Source organism: Mustela nigripes, chromosome 13 (assembly GCF_022355385.1).
Source record: "Mustela nigripes isolate SB6536 chromosome 13, MUSNIG.SB6536, whole genome shotgun sequence".
NCBI classification, from domain to species: domain Eukaryota; kingdom Metazoa; phylum Chordata; class Mammalia; order Carnivora; family Mustelidae; genus Mustela; species Mustela nigripes.
The window spans coordinates 59,822,413-59,836,561 of NC_081569.1; the positions used below are offsets into that span (position 1 = coordinate 59,822,413).

The 14,149-nt window shown below is 59.4% G+C and overlaps 1 protein-coding gene across 1 annotated transcript; it reads left to right on the top strand.

Annotated features, from left to right (window-relative positions):
- The first annotated feature begins 3,532 nt into the window (after positions 1-3,532).
- On the top strand, positions 3,533-12,655 carry DLL4 (delta like canonical Notch ligand 4). The gene is made up of 11 exons (XM_059372553.1): positions 3,533-3,999; positions 4,111-4,380; positions 4,900-4,957; positions 5,792-6,055; positions 6,464-6,524; positions 6,613-6,743; positions 8,189-8,358; positions 8,517-8,736; positions 9,736-10,438; positions 10,954-11,062; positions 11,599-12,655. The coding sequence occupies exons 1-11, from the start codon at positions 3,934-3,936 to the stop codon at positions 11,602-11,604; spliced, it is 2,058 nt and encodes a 685-aa protein (XP_059228536.1). The 5' UTR covers positions 3,533-3,933; the 3' UTR covers positions 11,605-12,655.
- The last annotated feature ends 1,494 nt before the right edge of the window (positions 12,656-14,149 follow it).

A 14,149-nucleotide genomic window follows, 5' to 3' on the forward strand; every position in this document is an offset into this window, starting at 1 on the left:
GGAAGCTGCTGCATTAAATTGTAAAATCGATTTATTGACCGGCAGGTGCGAGCAGCGGCAGATGGAGAGTAGCGCTGCCGGGGCGCATCTGCGGGGAGCGGCGGCATCGATCCTGGCCCCCCTCCGAAACCGTCCGTCCCGGTCCTTTCTCGTCGGCTCGCTCCCAATTGCAGGGCCAAGGTCCGCGAGACTGCGGCGCCTGAGCGGCTAGGGTAGCTCGGCTCCCTTCTCCTCCCCCCTCTCCTGGCCGCAGGGCCCTGGGCTGCGCCCCCATGGCTGGCAGGCCCTGCCAGCCCCACTGCCCCAGTTGGCACGCGGCGGGCCGAGCTGACGCGTGGCAGCGCCCTGCGGCAGATGAGGCACGCGCCGGCCTCATTTCAATGTGAATGGATCGAAAGGAGCAGCCATGTGGCAGCAACAGTTTGCAAATCTCCCCGCCTTCTGTGCAGCTCCCTGGCCGCGGCTCCCTGCACGTGGCCCCTTCTCCGCAGCGACCGCAGCAGCGCCCCTCAAGGCTTAAGCGCCCCGCCCAAGCCGGGCCCGCTCCCCCGCCCATGACATGCCCGACGGGCTCTGCGGTCCGGCCTCCGCCACACTCCTACCTGGCTTCAATTTGCCCCGCCAAGAACCGGAGTCGGGGGTGGACGAAACCATGCTGTAAGCTTCGGAGCTGCGCCACCGACTCAGGGTCGGGGGTAGCGGCGTGGGGGGGCGAGTAGGCTACCCAACGGGGGAGGGGTCCCGAGGCTCTACGTGGCCCCGGTGGAATCCCCAATAAACCCGGGGTCAGCTTAGGGGCGCAACTGGAAGACAACCTTGGCGCTTTAGGGTCCCAGGTGAGGGTTCTGCCTGCTGGGGGGCAGCGTACAGGGGCCAGAAGAAGAGGACAAGAGAAGCAGAAGGCCCTGCATGGGAAGCTGTGGGCCTTGCATGAAGCCAGGCCTGGACGCTGCTCCGGCTCCTGACGTTGTCGGTGCCAGCAAGGATGAGGACCCGCGGACTTTCAGAGGGCCCGCAGTCAGTCCAGGGGAGTCCCATGCCGTTGAACCTTGCATACACGCTCCTTCTCGAGGGCATCGTGGAGCGTCTGCACAGGGGCAAGGTCAGCAGATGTCCAGATGGGTTCAAACCCCTTGTGATTTGCAGCCTCCGGCGGCCTCACAGTCTCCTGCTCTTGGCAGCCCCCAGGACACATGTTGGGTTCTTCTGGTCTCTAGTGGGAGAAAAAGGGAGGAGCCCCAGCTGTGGGCACTTGCATTTCAGTTCTGGGCCAGCAGTGGGATCCTTTCTTGTTCAGCAAATGTGGGCAAAGAGGGACTCCAGTGGACTGGAGTGCGGGTGGGTACTCAGGGCCGAGGGAGGCATCTTAGTAGGATAATGAACTTCTGGGACAGAGGCCACGTGGCAAGTAGAGGCTTCATAAATGCCTTTTGATGGCTAGCAGAATTAAACCCTTTCCTCCTCAAAAAGGATTTCTAGGTCTCTGGGATCCCTTGCATTTTGTGTCTCTGAGAATAATAATAGTTTTGTCTGGTCCTTAACTGTTTGCAAAGTGCTTTTGGACCCATTAGTCAGGATGTGTGAGGTGGGTAGAGAGTGTCCCAGATCGACGAGTATTGAGCAAGAGGCATCCTGGAGGGCTGGATGTCTCCCTTGAGAGGCAGGCAAATGCCAGCGTCAGTAAAGAAGCGAGTTTTTATGAACTCCGAGGCTGGGATTTGGAGGTGGAAGCAGAGAGAACTAGGTGGGGATGGATGCCAGCTCAGAGGAGAGGGACACTCTTTGGCACCCTAGGCAGGTCTAGGTAGATTATGGGCGGAGCGAGTGTGAGGAACCCACTAGTCAGGATCGCTGGGAGGCAAGCCTGGGCCCCCCTCCCTCGGGCCTGGGGACTCCGCCTGCCCATAACCTACATTAACTCTGGAGCGCAGCCTGGGCCCATCTGCCGGCCCCCGCCCCACCTCGGTTCCCCACGCCAACCCGCTCGCGCCAGATGGTGGCTGGGAGGGGTGGCCGTGCGTGGGGGACCCCGGAGCCCATCTCCTCATCTCGCCCCTCCCCCAACCCACGCTCCCAACCTCTTGTTTCTCATCCTTCCCCCCAACCCTCCACCACCCCCAAGTCAAAAAAATCAGACCGTACTAGGCATAGGCAGCTGTTGTGCTGCACTGCCTCACTCCCCCCGGCCCCTCCCCGTGCTACGGCCTCCCCCGGGCCCGCGCCGCGTCCCTGCTCCCTCCCGCTTCGCGCCGATCTTATCGCTCGACTACAGCCATCGCTGTGCGGGCGGGCTGACAGCTGAAGCCACTGGGCCCCCGCCGCCCTCAGCGTCGCAGAGACAGAGAGATCCCCGGCACCCCCCGAGACTGGGAGAAGCCGGCCCTCCCCGGTCTAAGGCCTCCGGGGATCACGCCGGGTTCCAGGAAAGCAGCTGCACTGCAGCCGCTCGGAGAAGTGGGGCCACCCGGGGGAGCCGCGAAGGCGAGACAGACGCAGCCGTCTGAAACCCAAACTAGTGCGCGCGCTTTCAGTTCCACCCTATATTTCGCCCCTATGAGGAGAGGAGCCGGGTCTGCCGGACCTCAGCCCCTCATCAGGACTCTCCAGTGGCTGGAGCCAACGCTGGAGCCAGTAGAGTTCCTCCCTGCCCCAACGGAGCGACAGGACGCGGGTGGGGGGTTGGGGCTGCTGGAGTGGGGGGAGACGGAGCGCAGTGGAGCTGAAGCTGAACCCAGGTGAGGGGAGGCGCTAGAGGAGGGGCCAGACCCTCATTACCATACAGCTGAGGACGCGCCCCCCTTCCCCTACCTCGGGGACCACGCCCCCTTCCCCAGTCTCCGGGACCACGCGTCTAGTCGCTGGCACGAGTCGAGCCCAGGAGGGGGGCAGAAGGGAGAGGCACGAGTTGGACACGCCCCTCGCAACTAGGGAGGGAGATGCCCACCAGGAGGAGGGAGCCCCCGGGAGCCCTAGAGTCTTTGACTCCAGGACCTCGTCTTGCCCGGTGTGGCCACAGAGAGGTTAAAGCGTCCACTGGCTTCTCTGTTGTGAGGGGGACGCGAGGTGGATGGGAGCTCACAGGTTGGGGACTGAGGTGGCGACAGCTTCCAGGGCTCGGGGAAGAAGGCGATCCGAGTCCTTCGACCCTGCTTTCGCTTTCCGAGCTTAAGTTCTTTTTACCTGCTCGGAGGCTGAAGGTAACTAGCTCCGGCTGCGAACGGACCGCCCACGGGGACTCCCCAGTGTCTCCGCCTCCACGACCATCCGGGAACCACTCGCTCACCTCCCTCCCCATTCCCCCAAGGCCCTCCCCCACCCCCTCTCACAGCGGGGTCTCGGACCTTAACTCCTCCGCCGCGGAGAACTGGTTACCTTGGCACGCGCAGAGTTAGGGGACCCAGGGGCTGAGAGCGGCGCGGAGGGGCGGGGACCTGTGCGTGACTGGCTGGCGGGGATGGGGGATGGCGGGGGCGGAGGCCCCCTCCAGGCCCTGCTGGGGCTGGAGCGCTAGAGGCCGGGAGGGGAGGGGAGAGTGACCATGGGTTCTGAGTGACAGGCGGCGAAGAGACGAGCCAATATATATAAGGAAGGCTCCCGAGCGCACAGGTTTCAGTAGCGGCGCAGAGCGCGAGCTGGGAACACGAGGCCAAGAGCCGCCGCTCCAGCCGCCTCAGTGCAGTGTACCCAGCACTAGCCCGCTTGCAGCTCCACTATCAGCCCGAGGACACGTCCTCAGCCCAGCCGCCACCCAGCCGTCCTCACCTGGATTACCTACCGCAGCAGCTGGAGCAGAACTAGCGAGAAGGCGAAGCGAGAGGAAAGCCCCAGAAAGGCTTTTCAGGGACCCCTCCGGCGGATAGACGCACGGGAAAGCGGCGTCCCGAACGAAGCCAGCTACAGGGCGGGCGCGGGGAGAGAGCGACGCTCCAGGGGATGGCAGCCGCGTCCCGTAGCGCCTCTCGCTGGGCGCTACTGCTGCTGGTGGCACTTTGGCAGCAGGTAACGTCCCGCGACCCCTCCACCCCTTCCCGCCGCGCCCGGAGCCTGAGCCCCGGGCGTCTGCCGAGCTGACCGCTCCCCTCCTTCCTTCCCTCGGTCCCTGTGCAATAGCGCGCAGCCTGCTCCGGAGTCTTCCAGCTGCAGCTGCAGGAGTTTGCCAACGAGCGTGGCGTGCTGGCCAGCGGGCGGCCGTGCGAACCCGGCTGCAGGACGTTCTTCCGCGTCTGCCTTAAGCACTTCCAGGCGGTCTTGTCGCCCGGGCCCTGCACCTTCGGCAGCGTCTCTACGCCTGTGTTGGGCACCAACTCCTTCGCCGTCGGGGACGATAGTAGTGGCGGGGGACGCAACCCTCTCCAGCTGCCTTTCAATTTCACCTGGCCGGTGAGCACAGCCTGGGTGCACTGGGGGATCGCGAAAGACGAGAAGGGGGCTCCCTGGGACCAAAGCCCCCCCCCATTTCCTCGCTTCCAACTAAACCAACCAACCAACCAAACAAACAAACAAAAAAACCCAAGAGTGCTCTCTTTTGATACTTTCTTCTGACTCTCCCCTGAGACCTCATCCTCAGGAAGGCTCTCACCGGTCTCCCTCTTCCCAGTCCTGTGCCCTCTCTTCTCCCAACTCTTGGGATATGATTTTCATGAGCCACTGCATCAGCGCATCACCCACCTTCGAATGACTCTAGCTAACATGCCCCCATCTCTCAACCCTCCTGCTCAGGGTTCTCCGCTCACCTTCCCCGCTCGCGCGATGCTGCGCACAGACCCGTTATGTTGACCCAGGAGCTGTAACTGTATCCTGCAATTAGATTAATTAAACCCGAGGCCGTGAGGCACCTCCACCTTCCCCGCCCCTACTCATCTCTCTCTGTCTTCCCCCACCCCCTCCTTTGGCCTCCAGGGTACCTTCTCACTCATCATAGAAGCTTGGCACGCGCCAGGAGACGACCTGCGGCCAGGTGAGTAGCTCGCTCGGCCGCCACAGGGGGGCGACACGGCGCAGCGCCGAAAGAGTTAAACTGTGATAGGCGGGGGAAGTGCGGGGTGGGGGGTGAGGGGGGCAGGACTCTAAGCTCTGCCTGGAGCTGCGCCCCGCGCTGGACGCTCGGATTCCGCTAGCTGCCTGGCCTCTGAGCACAATTGCGTTTCCTGCGGGTTATTTTTGGCGTGGGAACGCGGGGAGCACGGCGGTGAGAAAGGCTGAAGCTGCCAGCACCGCTGACGGGCCCCTTCCTGTATTTTACACCTTTCGCGAATTCCGCTCCTTTGGAAAGGGAATAATGGCTTTGGGATGTTGTTCTGACACAGAGGAAAAGGATATTTCAGCAGCACAACAATTCTCACTTTGAAAAGGAAAAAGAAAAGCATTGCCCATCTCTAAGGGCAGAACCCGTGAATGGGCACCAGAGGACCCTTTGCTCCCAGGGTCCTCCCCGGCCTGGCTTTTTCCTTTCCTTTTCTTTTCTTCCTCCGTCTCTCCCTCCTTCCTTCTCTCTCTCTTTGCCCCTTTTTTTCTTCTCCATTTTGACCTCTTTTCCTCTTTCCTGGTTTATCTGCCTCCAGAACATTGGAGAACATTTTGACATCCTTCTGTTAGCTCCTTTCTGAATGATATCAGGCCTTCAGCTAGTGCACACACGCGCTCGCAGGTGGCAACTAAGCAGTGGGACATTTGGGTTCCTCTAGCCTGTGCTTGCTTGCTGGGGGTCATCTGAACAGCTGGTTTGATCCAGCAGTTGCTGGCATTCTCGGGACTGGCTGCCCTTCCTTGACCTGGCCCTCTGCCCCTTCAGAGGCCTTGCCACCCGACGCGCTCATCAGCAAGATCGCCATCCAGGGCTCCCTAGCTGTGGGCAAGAACTGGTTACTGGATGAGCAGACCAGCCCCCCAACGAGGCTGCGCTACTCTTACCGGGTCATCTGCAGTGACAACTACTATGGGGACAGCTGCTCACGCCTGTGCAAGAAGCGCAATGACCACTTCGGCCACTACGTGTGCCAACCAGATGGCAGCCTGTCCTGCCTCCCCGGCTGGACTGGGGAGTACTGCGAAGAGCGTAAGCAGCCAAGCTCCTGCCTCCCTGGCTCCGGGTCCCCCGGAGCCAACACAGTGGCCTCTTTTTGGCCACAGCCTACCTCCCTCACAGAACAGGTCCAGGCTGCCCACTAGCCGGGTCTCAGGAACAGGTGGGGATGCTTAGGATAGGCGTGGACTCTGATCTGTCTTTTCTTAGTGCTCCTCCCCATCTTGCCAGAGCCCACAGGGACCCCCTTATTGCCTTCCATCCAGCCTGGATTCTCCTTCCCTGTGCCACTGTTGCCCTTAATAACACCTGCGGCCCCTCTGGGAGGCCAGGAGAGGGAAGTGAGACCAGGAGAGCTGGGGGCGCCCCCAAGGCCAGGAGAGGGAGAGGGGGCTGCAGAGTCCTTAACAATCTGACTTGGTTTCTGTTTTCTTTCCTCAGCGGTCTGTCTTTCTGGCTGTCACGAACAGAACGGCTACTGCAGCAAGCCAGCGGAGTGCATGTGAGTAGGGGACAGGAAGTGGGCTAGGAGGGAGCCAGCCCCCCAGCTAAGCCCTCACCTCACCCTCAGCCTCCCTTTTGCTCAACAGCTGCCGCCCAGGCTGGCAGGGCCGCCTCTGCGATGAATGCATTCCCCACAATGGCTGTCGCCATGGCACCTGCAGCATCCCATGGCAGTGCACCTGCGATGAGGGCTGGGGTGGCCTCTTCTGCGACCAAGGTGAGTCAGGGCAGAGAGAGCACGCAGAGGGGCTGGGAGAGGTGGGCAGGGGTGGGAACCAGAGTGCTTGCCCTTCTTACTGGATGACTGCCCAGTTGGCTTATCCCATAATCCTTCAAAGACCTTGGGGCTTTTAAGGATCCTTACATTGGTCTAGAGTGAGATGGTGGGTCCTTCTTGCTCAGGGTGCCTAGAGAAGCCAGGAAGCAGGAGCAGTTGCAGGTTGTGCTCAAATTCCAGCGAGGCCCAGGAGGAGAGATGCTGGGCTCGGTTCCTCCTTCTACCTTGTAGTTACCTATTAACCCCCTAAGTGTTTGCTTACCTGCCTGGGCTGTTTGAGCAGCTCTCCCTACACAGCTGTCTGGTGGGGTGTGCCCAGCAGCTGCCCTGAGACTGTGGGCGAGCTGTGCCCCTGGGCGGAGTGGCATCTAACCGACTTCTTGGTGTGGGGCAGAAACAGCCTCCCTTGTTCCTCCCCCGTGGCGCTTGCCAGCCAGCTGCCTCAGCCTACAGTCTCTTTCTGGGTTTGGGAGGGCAGGCTGGTCACTCCTCCAGTGGGGGTCGGCCAGCTCCAGCCGTGCGGGAAGGAGCCTCTGCTCCCTCATCCTGTAGCCAGCTGCAACGTGTCTCCCATTTTCAGGGTCAAAGAGGGTGGCTGTTGCCATGGATACACCAGCACAAGCTGAAGGAAGGGTGGGCAGGGGGCTTGCCAGGCTAGAAAGAACTTGCCTGGGCCCTGACTTTCTGGCATCAAGGGGCTTGGAATTCAACAGCCCCTGTATTCTGTGTGTGTGTGTGTGTGTGTGTGTGTGTGTTGCTTTCTCTACCCTACCCCAAACACATGTACACACCTCTTCCTGCCCACTCTCTTTCTTCTCCCCACATTAGCTCCCAGGTAACATAGTCATATACTCATCAGAGGCAAACACAGCCCTTCAGTTTCTGTATTTGCTCCCTCCCTGTCCTTTCCAAATGAGAAAACAAATACTTATATTTCAAAATACTATTGCAATGAATTTCCCTTTAAAAAAAAATGCCTGGTCACTACTTAAGGTGGCTTTTACCTCCTCCCTATCATTTCCACCTGTTAACATTTTATCCCTCCTTCTAGGCTTATCTCAGCTGCCCCCCCTCCGTGAAGCCTTTTCTGACTTCCTCCTTCACATGGGGCCTTGCCATCCACTTCTCTTCCTTCCCTTCCTTCTACCCTGGTGGCCAGTGGCTGGGAGCTTACCTAGCAGGCAGTTGTCCAACTGTATTTTTTTTTTTTAAACTTGGGTGCATTGCTCGGGTCAGATGTGGGTCAAGGAAGAAGGGTATGGGCCAGGACGACTTTGGGCTGAAGCCTCTGGGGCGCACACGGATGGTGAACTTGCACTATGAGGAGCCTGGAGGTGGGGACCATTCTACAGCCCTGCTCAGCTGGCTGGTGCCTGTCTTGGCAGATCTCAATTACTGCACCCACCACTCCCCCTGCAAGAATGGGGCGACGTGCTCCAACAGCGGACAGCGGAGCTACACCTGCACCTGCCGCCCAGGCTACACTGGGGTGGACTGTGAGCTGGAGCTCAGCGAGTGTGACAGCAACCCCTGTCGCAACGGGGGCAGCTGTAAGGTGAGACTCGGGCCCATAGAGGTCTGGCCAGGTAGAGCCAGGGGGACCAGTGGAGGTGCAGCCATGGCATTGTGGGCGGGGTGGGGGGGTCTGGTCCCAAGCCATGCATTGTTGCCCCCCCCGGGCCTACCTCACGCCTCTTTCTGGTCTCTCTCCAGGACCAGGAGGATGGTTACCGTTGCCTGTGTGCCCCGGGCTACTATGGCCTGCACTGTGAGCACAGTACATTGAGCTGTGCCGACTCCCCCTGCTTCAATGGGGGTTCCTGCCGGGAGCGCAGCCAGGGAGCCAGCTATGCCTGTGAGTGCCCCCCTAACTTCATGGGCTCCAACTGTGAGAAAAAAGTGGACAGGTGTGCCAGCAACCCGTGTGCCAATGGTGAGTCTCGTGGCCTTGTTAACCCGGGGTTGGGAGCGGGCTTAGGACTCAGAGAGCCTTCTGGGGAGGGAGAGTCAGGAGCAGAGAGAGGCCAGGTCTGTCTCTCTGGGCAGGCTGAGATGGTCCCAACCCGCTCTGGGTGGTGAGGGGCTGGCATCATCAGCTGGTGGTTTTGGAAGAAGAGCAGGTTGGCAGTGGGTGCAGGCCTTAAGGGGAGGAGAGGCACGTACCCAGCTTCACGTCTTAGTCTGACGTCAGAGCCCCCTCCTGGCGGGGGTGGCCTCTGACCCTCCCCAGGAAGTCCTGGTCTAGGGAGAGGGACCTATGAAGCCTTGGGCCCCTCCTAGTGAGAGGCTGGCACAGTCAAGGCCCGACTTTGAAAGGCCTCACCTTACCTCCTGGCCATGTGGAGCCTGGCATGGAACAAGGCATCTACAATGTTCCGCATATTGGGGGGCACAAAGCACACTGGTTATCTTTGTCTCCTTGGTCTCCTGATGACCCTCTGTGAGCCAGGCAGCACTGTGCAGGAGAGAAGCCTCAGGAGCTGGAGAGGGGTGGGAAGGGCAGAGATGGAGCCTGTTCTCCAGATAATCACTCTGTTAACTTTGTTAACTGATAATTACATTTATTTGAGCATCTACTATATACCAGGCAGGGGCTCCTGCCTTCCTGCATCATCCAACCTAACCCTCGGAGATCTCCTGTGGAGGGGAGAGAGTTATACTCTAATTTAACAAGGGAGGAAACTGAGGCTTCAAATAAGGCACAGCAACAGGTGCCAGGTCACCTTCAGCTAGAGAGAGAACCCAAACAGAGCTGTCCGATTCCAGCTCTGCAAGATGCTAGTGGTTTTTATATGTAAGTTCACTGAAGAATTCGGGGCCCAGATCTCCCGATTCCTGGTACAGCACTCTTCGTGGTGGGATCTGGGCTGGGGCACTCCCCCTGGGGGGACTCCCAGGCGATTGCTCACTCAGGACCCATGTGTACCCACAGGGGGCCAGTGCCTGAACCGTGGTCCTAACCGCGTGTGCCGTTGCCGTCCTGGGTTCACAGGCCCCTACTGTGAACTCCACCTCAGTGACTGTGCCCGCAACCCTTGTGCCCATGGCGGCACCTGCCACGAGATGGAGAATGGGCTTGTGTGCACCTGTGCTGCTGGCTTCTCTGGCCGGCGCTGCGAGGTGCGGATACATGTCGACGCCTGTACCTCGGGACCCTGCTTCAACGGGGCCACCTGCTACCCTGGCCTCTCCGAGGACAGCTTTGTCTGCAACTGTCCCTATGGCTTTGTGGGCAGCCGCTGCGAGTTCCCTATGAGCATGCCGCCCAGCTTCCCCTGGGTGGCTGTCTCTCTGGGTGTGGGCCTGGTGGTGGTGCTGGTGTTGCTGGGCATGGTGGCGGTGGCTGTGCGGCAGCTGCGGCTCCGGCGACCTGACGACGGCAGCAGGGAGGCCATGAACAACTTGTCGGACTTCCAGAAGGACAACCTGATCCCTGCTGCCCAGCTCAAGAATACAAACCAGAAGAAGGAGCTGGAAGTGGACTGTGGCCTGGACAAGTCCAACTGTGGCAAACAGCAGAACCACACACTGGACTATAATCTAGCCCCAGGGGCTCTGGGGCGAGGGACCATGCTGGGAAAGTACCCCCACAGTGAGAAGAGCTTAGGGGAGAAGGCGCCACTGCGGTTACACAGGTGAGCAGCACTGGGATGCTCCAGGCCTGGCCACAGGGCCCTGCACGGTACTCCCTAGGCTCCCCCAGGACAGGTGGAAGGCTGGCAACAGGCCCTTGACTAGTTTCTCAATGCTGACAGGAGTCCCTTGCGACAAGACAAGATTTCTTCGGCCAGGGATCCTTCTTCCCTTCTTCTCATTCATTCTTTCATTCATTCACAAATGTCAAGGGACCACATGGGGCGGTGTGGGGGGGTGTCTCTTCTGACTCTGTCTTTCCATGGGATGGCTTGCCTGGAAGAGCAATGCTGGTTTTTTCCAGGCCTGAGACCCTGGTAAGGTTGGAGGTCCTGTGGCTCTCTTGGGGGCCTATTCCTCACTGTCCCCCAGGCTAGCCTTGGGCATTCCCAGTCCCTGTGTCTTCTCTCAGAGCCCATGCCCTTTGGCTCTCCAGGGTCAGAGACAGGTGCCCACCTGTCCTCCACCCAGCTCTACCCCCGCCCCTCCCTCACCGGCCTGTCTTGTGTTCCCACAGTGAAAAGCCAGAGTGTCGGATATCAGCGATATGCTCCCCCAGGGATTCCATGTACCAGTCTGTGTGTTTGATATCAGAAGAGAGGAACGAATGTGTCATTGCCACGGAGGTGAGTGCTGGGCTCACCTTCCCTTCTAGCATGCCCCCTTCCGCCATCCAGGAATGGGAAAGTAGCCTGGTGACTCTCAAGCCCAGGGGCCCGCTTCTGAAGGGTGGGTCAGAACCCCTCCTTGGCAGGCCAGGTTCAGGGGCTCTTGGGTCCCTGCTGCCCCTGTTGCTGCAGAGGATGTGAAACAGGAGCCATGGGGGGTGAGCTGGGCTTAGCTCTTCCCGTTGTGTTACCGCCGGGCTGGGTGGCCGTGGCATCTGGCCAGCTCCCTGGCACTGCTTCCCAGCTGCTGGGGTAGGGGGCAATAGTGGTTGCCTTGTGTCCCTGTTGCCCCTTCCCGCTGCTTCCTCCATTGGCCAGCCGCACGAACACAGGCTCCCAGGCTTGTGCATGTATCAGGGCCTAAGTCTGGGGAGGGCTGTCCCACCCTCCCTTTGCCCCACCTGTTTCTCCAGGGAGGTCCCGGGGCCACCATGGAGGAGGGAGTTCTTGTCCTCCAGGATAACCGACTTCCTTGTTTTCCACGTTCTCTCCAGGTATAAGGCAGGAGCCTTCCCAGGACATCCCAGCTCGGCCCCAGCAGCTGGATCTTCCTTCTGCATTGTTTACATTGCATCCTGGATGGGACATTTTTAATATGCAACGTGCTGCTCTCAGGAGGAAGAGGGAATGGCATGACCTGGACAGACTGTGAACTTGCCAAGAGATGCAGTACCCTTCCATGCCTCTGGGTGTCTGTCTGGCATCAGACTGGTGGCCGTGCTGGCCCAGGGAACAGAGGAGAGGTGCCACTGGAACCCGCCCTGCCAGCCGGGACCTTCAGAGGGCCCCTCTGGGGATCTGGCCTGTTCTCCAGAGGGAGCGGCATTGGCCTTATGGGGCCTGGAGCTGGTGTGGCCTCCACTGGCATCTGTGTTTCCAAAAGTGCCTTTGGCCCAGGCCCCACTGCAACAGCTGGGTCCAAATCAGAGAGGAGGCCAGTATGAGCGGGGCCATCTGCAGGCCCGGATACCATCAGGTGCAGCCCTTGGCAGGAGCTGCCCTGCAGGTGAAGTGAGCGCCCGAAGCGGAAGACCCTTTCCGCCTGGTGCCTTCAACTACTACACGAGGGCCTTGCTCATAACACCCCTCCAGCTTCTCCCTGGCCTTGGCCCTCTGGGCAAGGCTGTTGGTAAGCCTTACCTGGCTCCCCAGCCTCCTGCCTGGGGTGCCTCTGCGTTCCTGTGAGCACACAGAGGAAGGGCCTGCCAGGGGAGCCAGGCCTAACTGGGAAGCTCAGGGCAGTGATGCTGGAAATTCCAGTGAGGAAAAAAGGAGGTGCCGTTGCCACCCAGGCCCTTGCCTCCCTCGAACCATTCCTACAGCCTCGAGCCTGGGCTTTGCCCACACCCACTACTGCCCCCCGACCACCCTTGAAGCCGATCTTCAGAAATCAATAATATGAGTTTTTATTTTTTTTTTTTTGTAGTTTATTTTGGAGTCTAGTATTTCAAGTAATTTAAGAATCAGAAGCACTGACCTTTCTACATTTTATAACATTATTTTGTATATAATGTGTATTTATAATATGGAACAGATGTGTACAGGAGTTTATTACTTCTTGGGTCCTGTGTTTGTGATGGCAGAAGGGGAACGAATGCTCTCTCCAGCCTCTCTGACTCCCTGTCTCCTAGTGGTGCCCGCTGCTCTGCCAGAACCGCCGGGACCGTGGGCACGCACTTAGGCTTCGCCTGCTGGGCTCTGGATGCTTGTCCCCTTCCAGTCCTTACAGGGCCCCAACTGGCGCATCTACTCCCAGGCCTAGACCAGCCTTCCCTGCCTGCTGGCTTGAGGCTGCTCTGGCCCCGTTTCCCCCTATGTTTCCACCATCACTTGGGGGATATGACCCCTGACCTGAATCTATCCCCCTTTCTCTCCTCAAGCCTGAAAAAAATTTGGAGGTCCCTAGTCAGCCTGGGGGATACAGGAATTTGGGGGAAGGGATGATTCTCCTAGTGTTGCTCTTCTCAAGTAGATTCACTTATTGGAGAATGGGGTCTCTGAACCAGAATAGTATCTGGGTCCTTCCTCCTGCCACTGAAGGGTTTTAGATAGACTGGCACCTACCTACTCTTTTCTCAGTCCCGGCATGGCACTGGTCTTGGGGGGATGCAGCATGGGGGACTTACCTTAGGTCTGTCCTTGCAGCCAGCCAGGAGAACTGAGTCCAGGCACCTGGTCTACCCAGAGCTGCAGGAGTTTATTGAAGACCGCAGGGAGAGGAGGAGGAAGGGGAGGTGGCCTTCCCTGAGTCCAGGTTTCTTGGGCTGAGACACTAATGAGAGAGTTTCAGTCTTGACTTCGTGTCTACCTTCCTGTAAGGTACAACATGGTCCCTAGGGGGCCACAGTCCTCTCTCTATAGCCAGATATACCCCATGGAGAGCAAATAATGAAAAAAATTGAGTCACTGACAAAGGCCAAGCACTTGCTCCCAGCCTCTGCAGTAACGCGAAATAGGCCCACCAGATGCTCCCCATGGAGTCCAAGTACATGCATGCTCCTTGCCCTCCCTTTTCCTTTCTCCCTTAAACGCACAGCATGCCCACCCTTGACCTGGGGGCTTATGCTGAGATGTGGGAGCTAGAGACCTAGGCTCGTCCACACTTGCCTGCAGGCACATGCTCCACGCCTTGCTCTTGCTCCCCTCACTGCACACAGGGTATCAAACAGGAAAATATTCAGGGAACCGTTCCCACAGCCTGAGCCGGCAGCAGGGGGAAGAACAACACGACCTCACTCTTCCTGCCCAAAATGAAACAGGAAAGCGGCTCCCGGGCCCTGGGGGCTGGGAAAACTGGGCCGGGACACAAGGCAGATGACGAGGCTCCCATGTGGGGGACAGGTAGGACACCCGCGAGCCTGCACGTCCACACAGCCAGGCTGTGCTGGGCTTCACGGGCCACCAGCGCCTAGAGAAGAGCCTTGGAGGGGAGCTGGCTAAAACCACTCACAGGCTCTGATGCCCTAGACAGGGAGCTGAGAGAGTCCACCACACAGGCTTTCCCGGGAAATTGGGGATCTAAGCACAGATCTGGGTTAGGCACTC

Bases quoted from the DNA above. Each gene is read 5' to 3' on its own strand.
- DLL4 (XM_059372553.1), top strand. From the start codon at position 3,934: ATGGCAGCCGCGTCCCGTAGCGCCTCTCGCTGGGCGCTACTGCTGCTG. The intron at 4,381-4,899 runs GTGAGCACAGCC...TTTGGCCTCCAG, and splicing joins CTTTCAATTTCACCTGGCCG to GGTACCTTCTCACTCATCAT. The intron at 6,525-6,612 runs GTGAGTAGGGGA...TTTGCTCAACAG, and splicing joins AGCAAGCCAGCGGAGTGCAT to CTGCCGCCCAGGCTGGCAGG.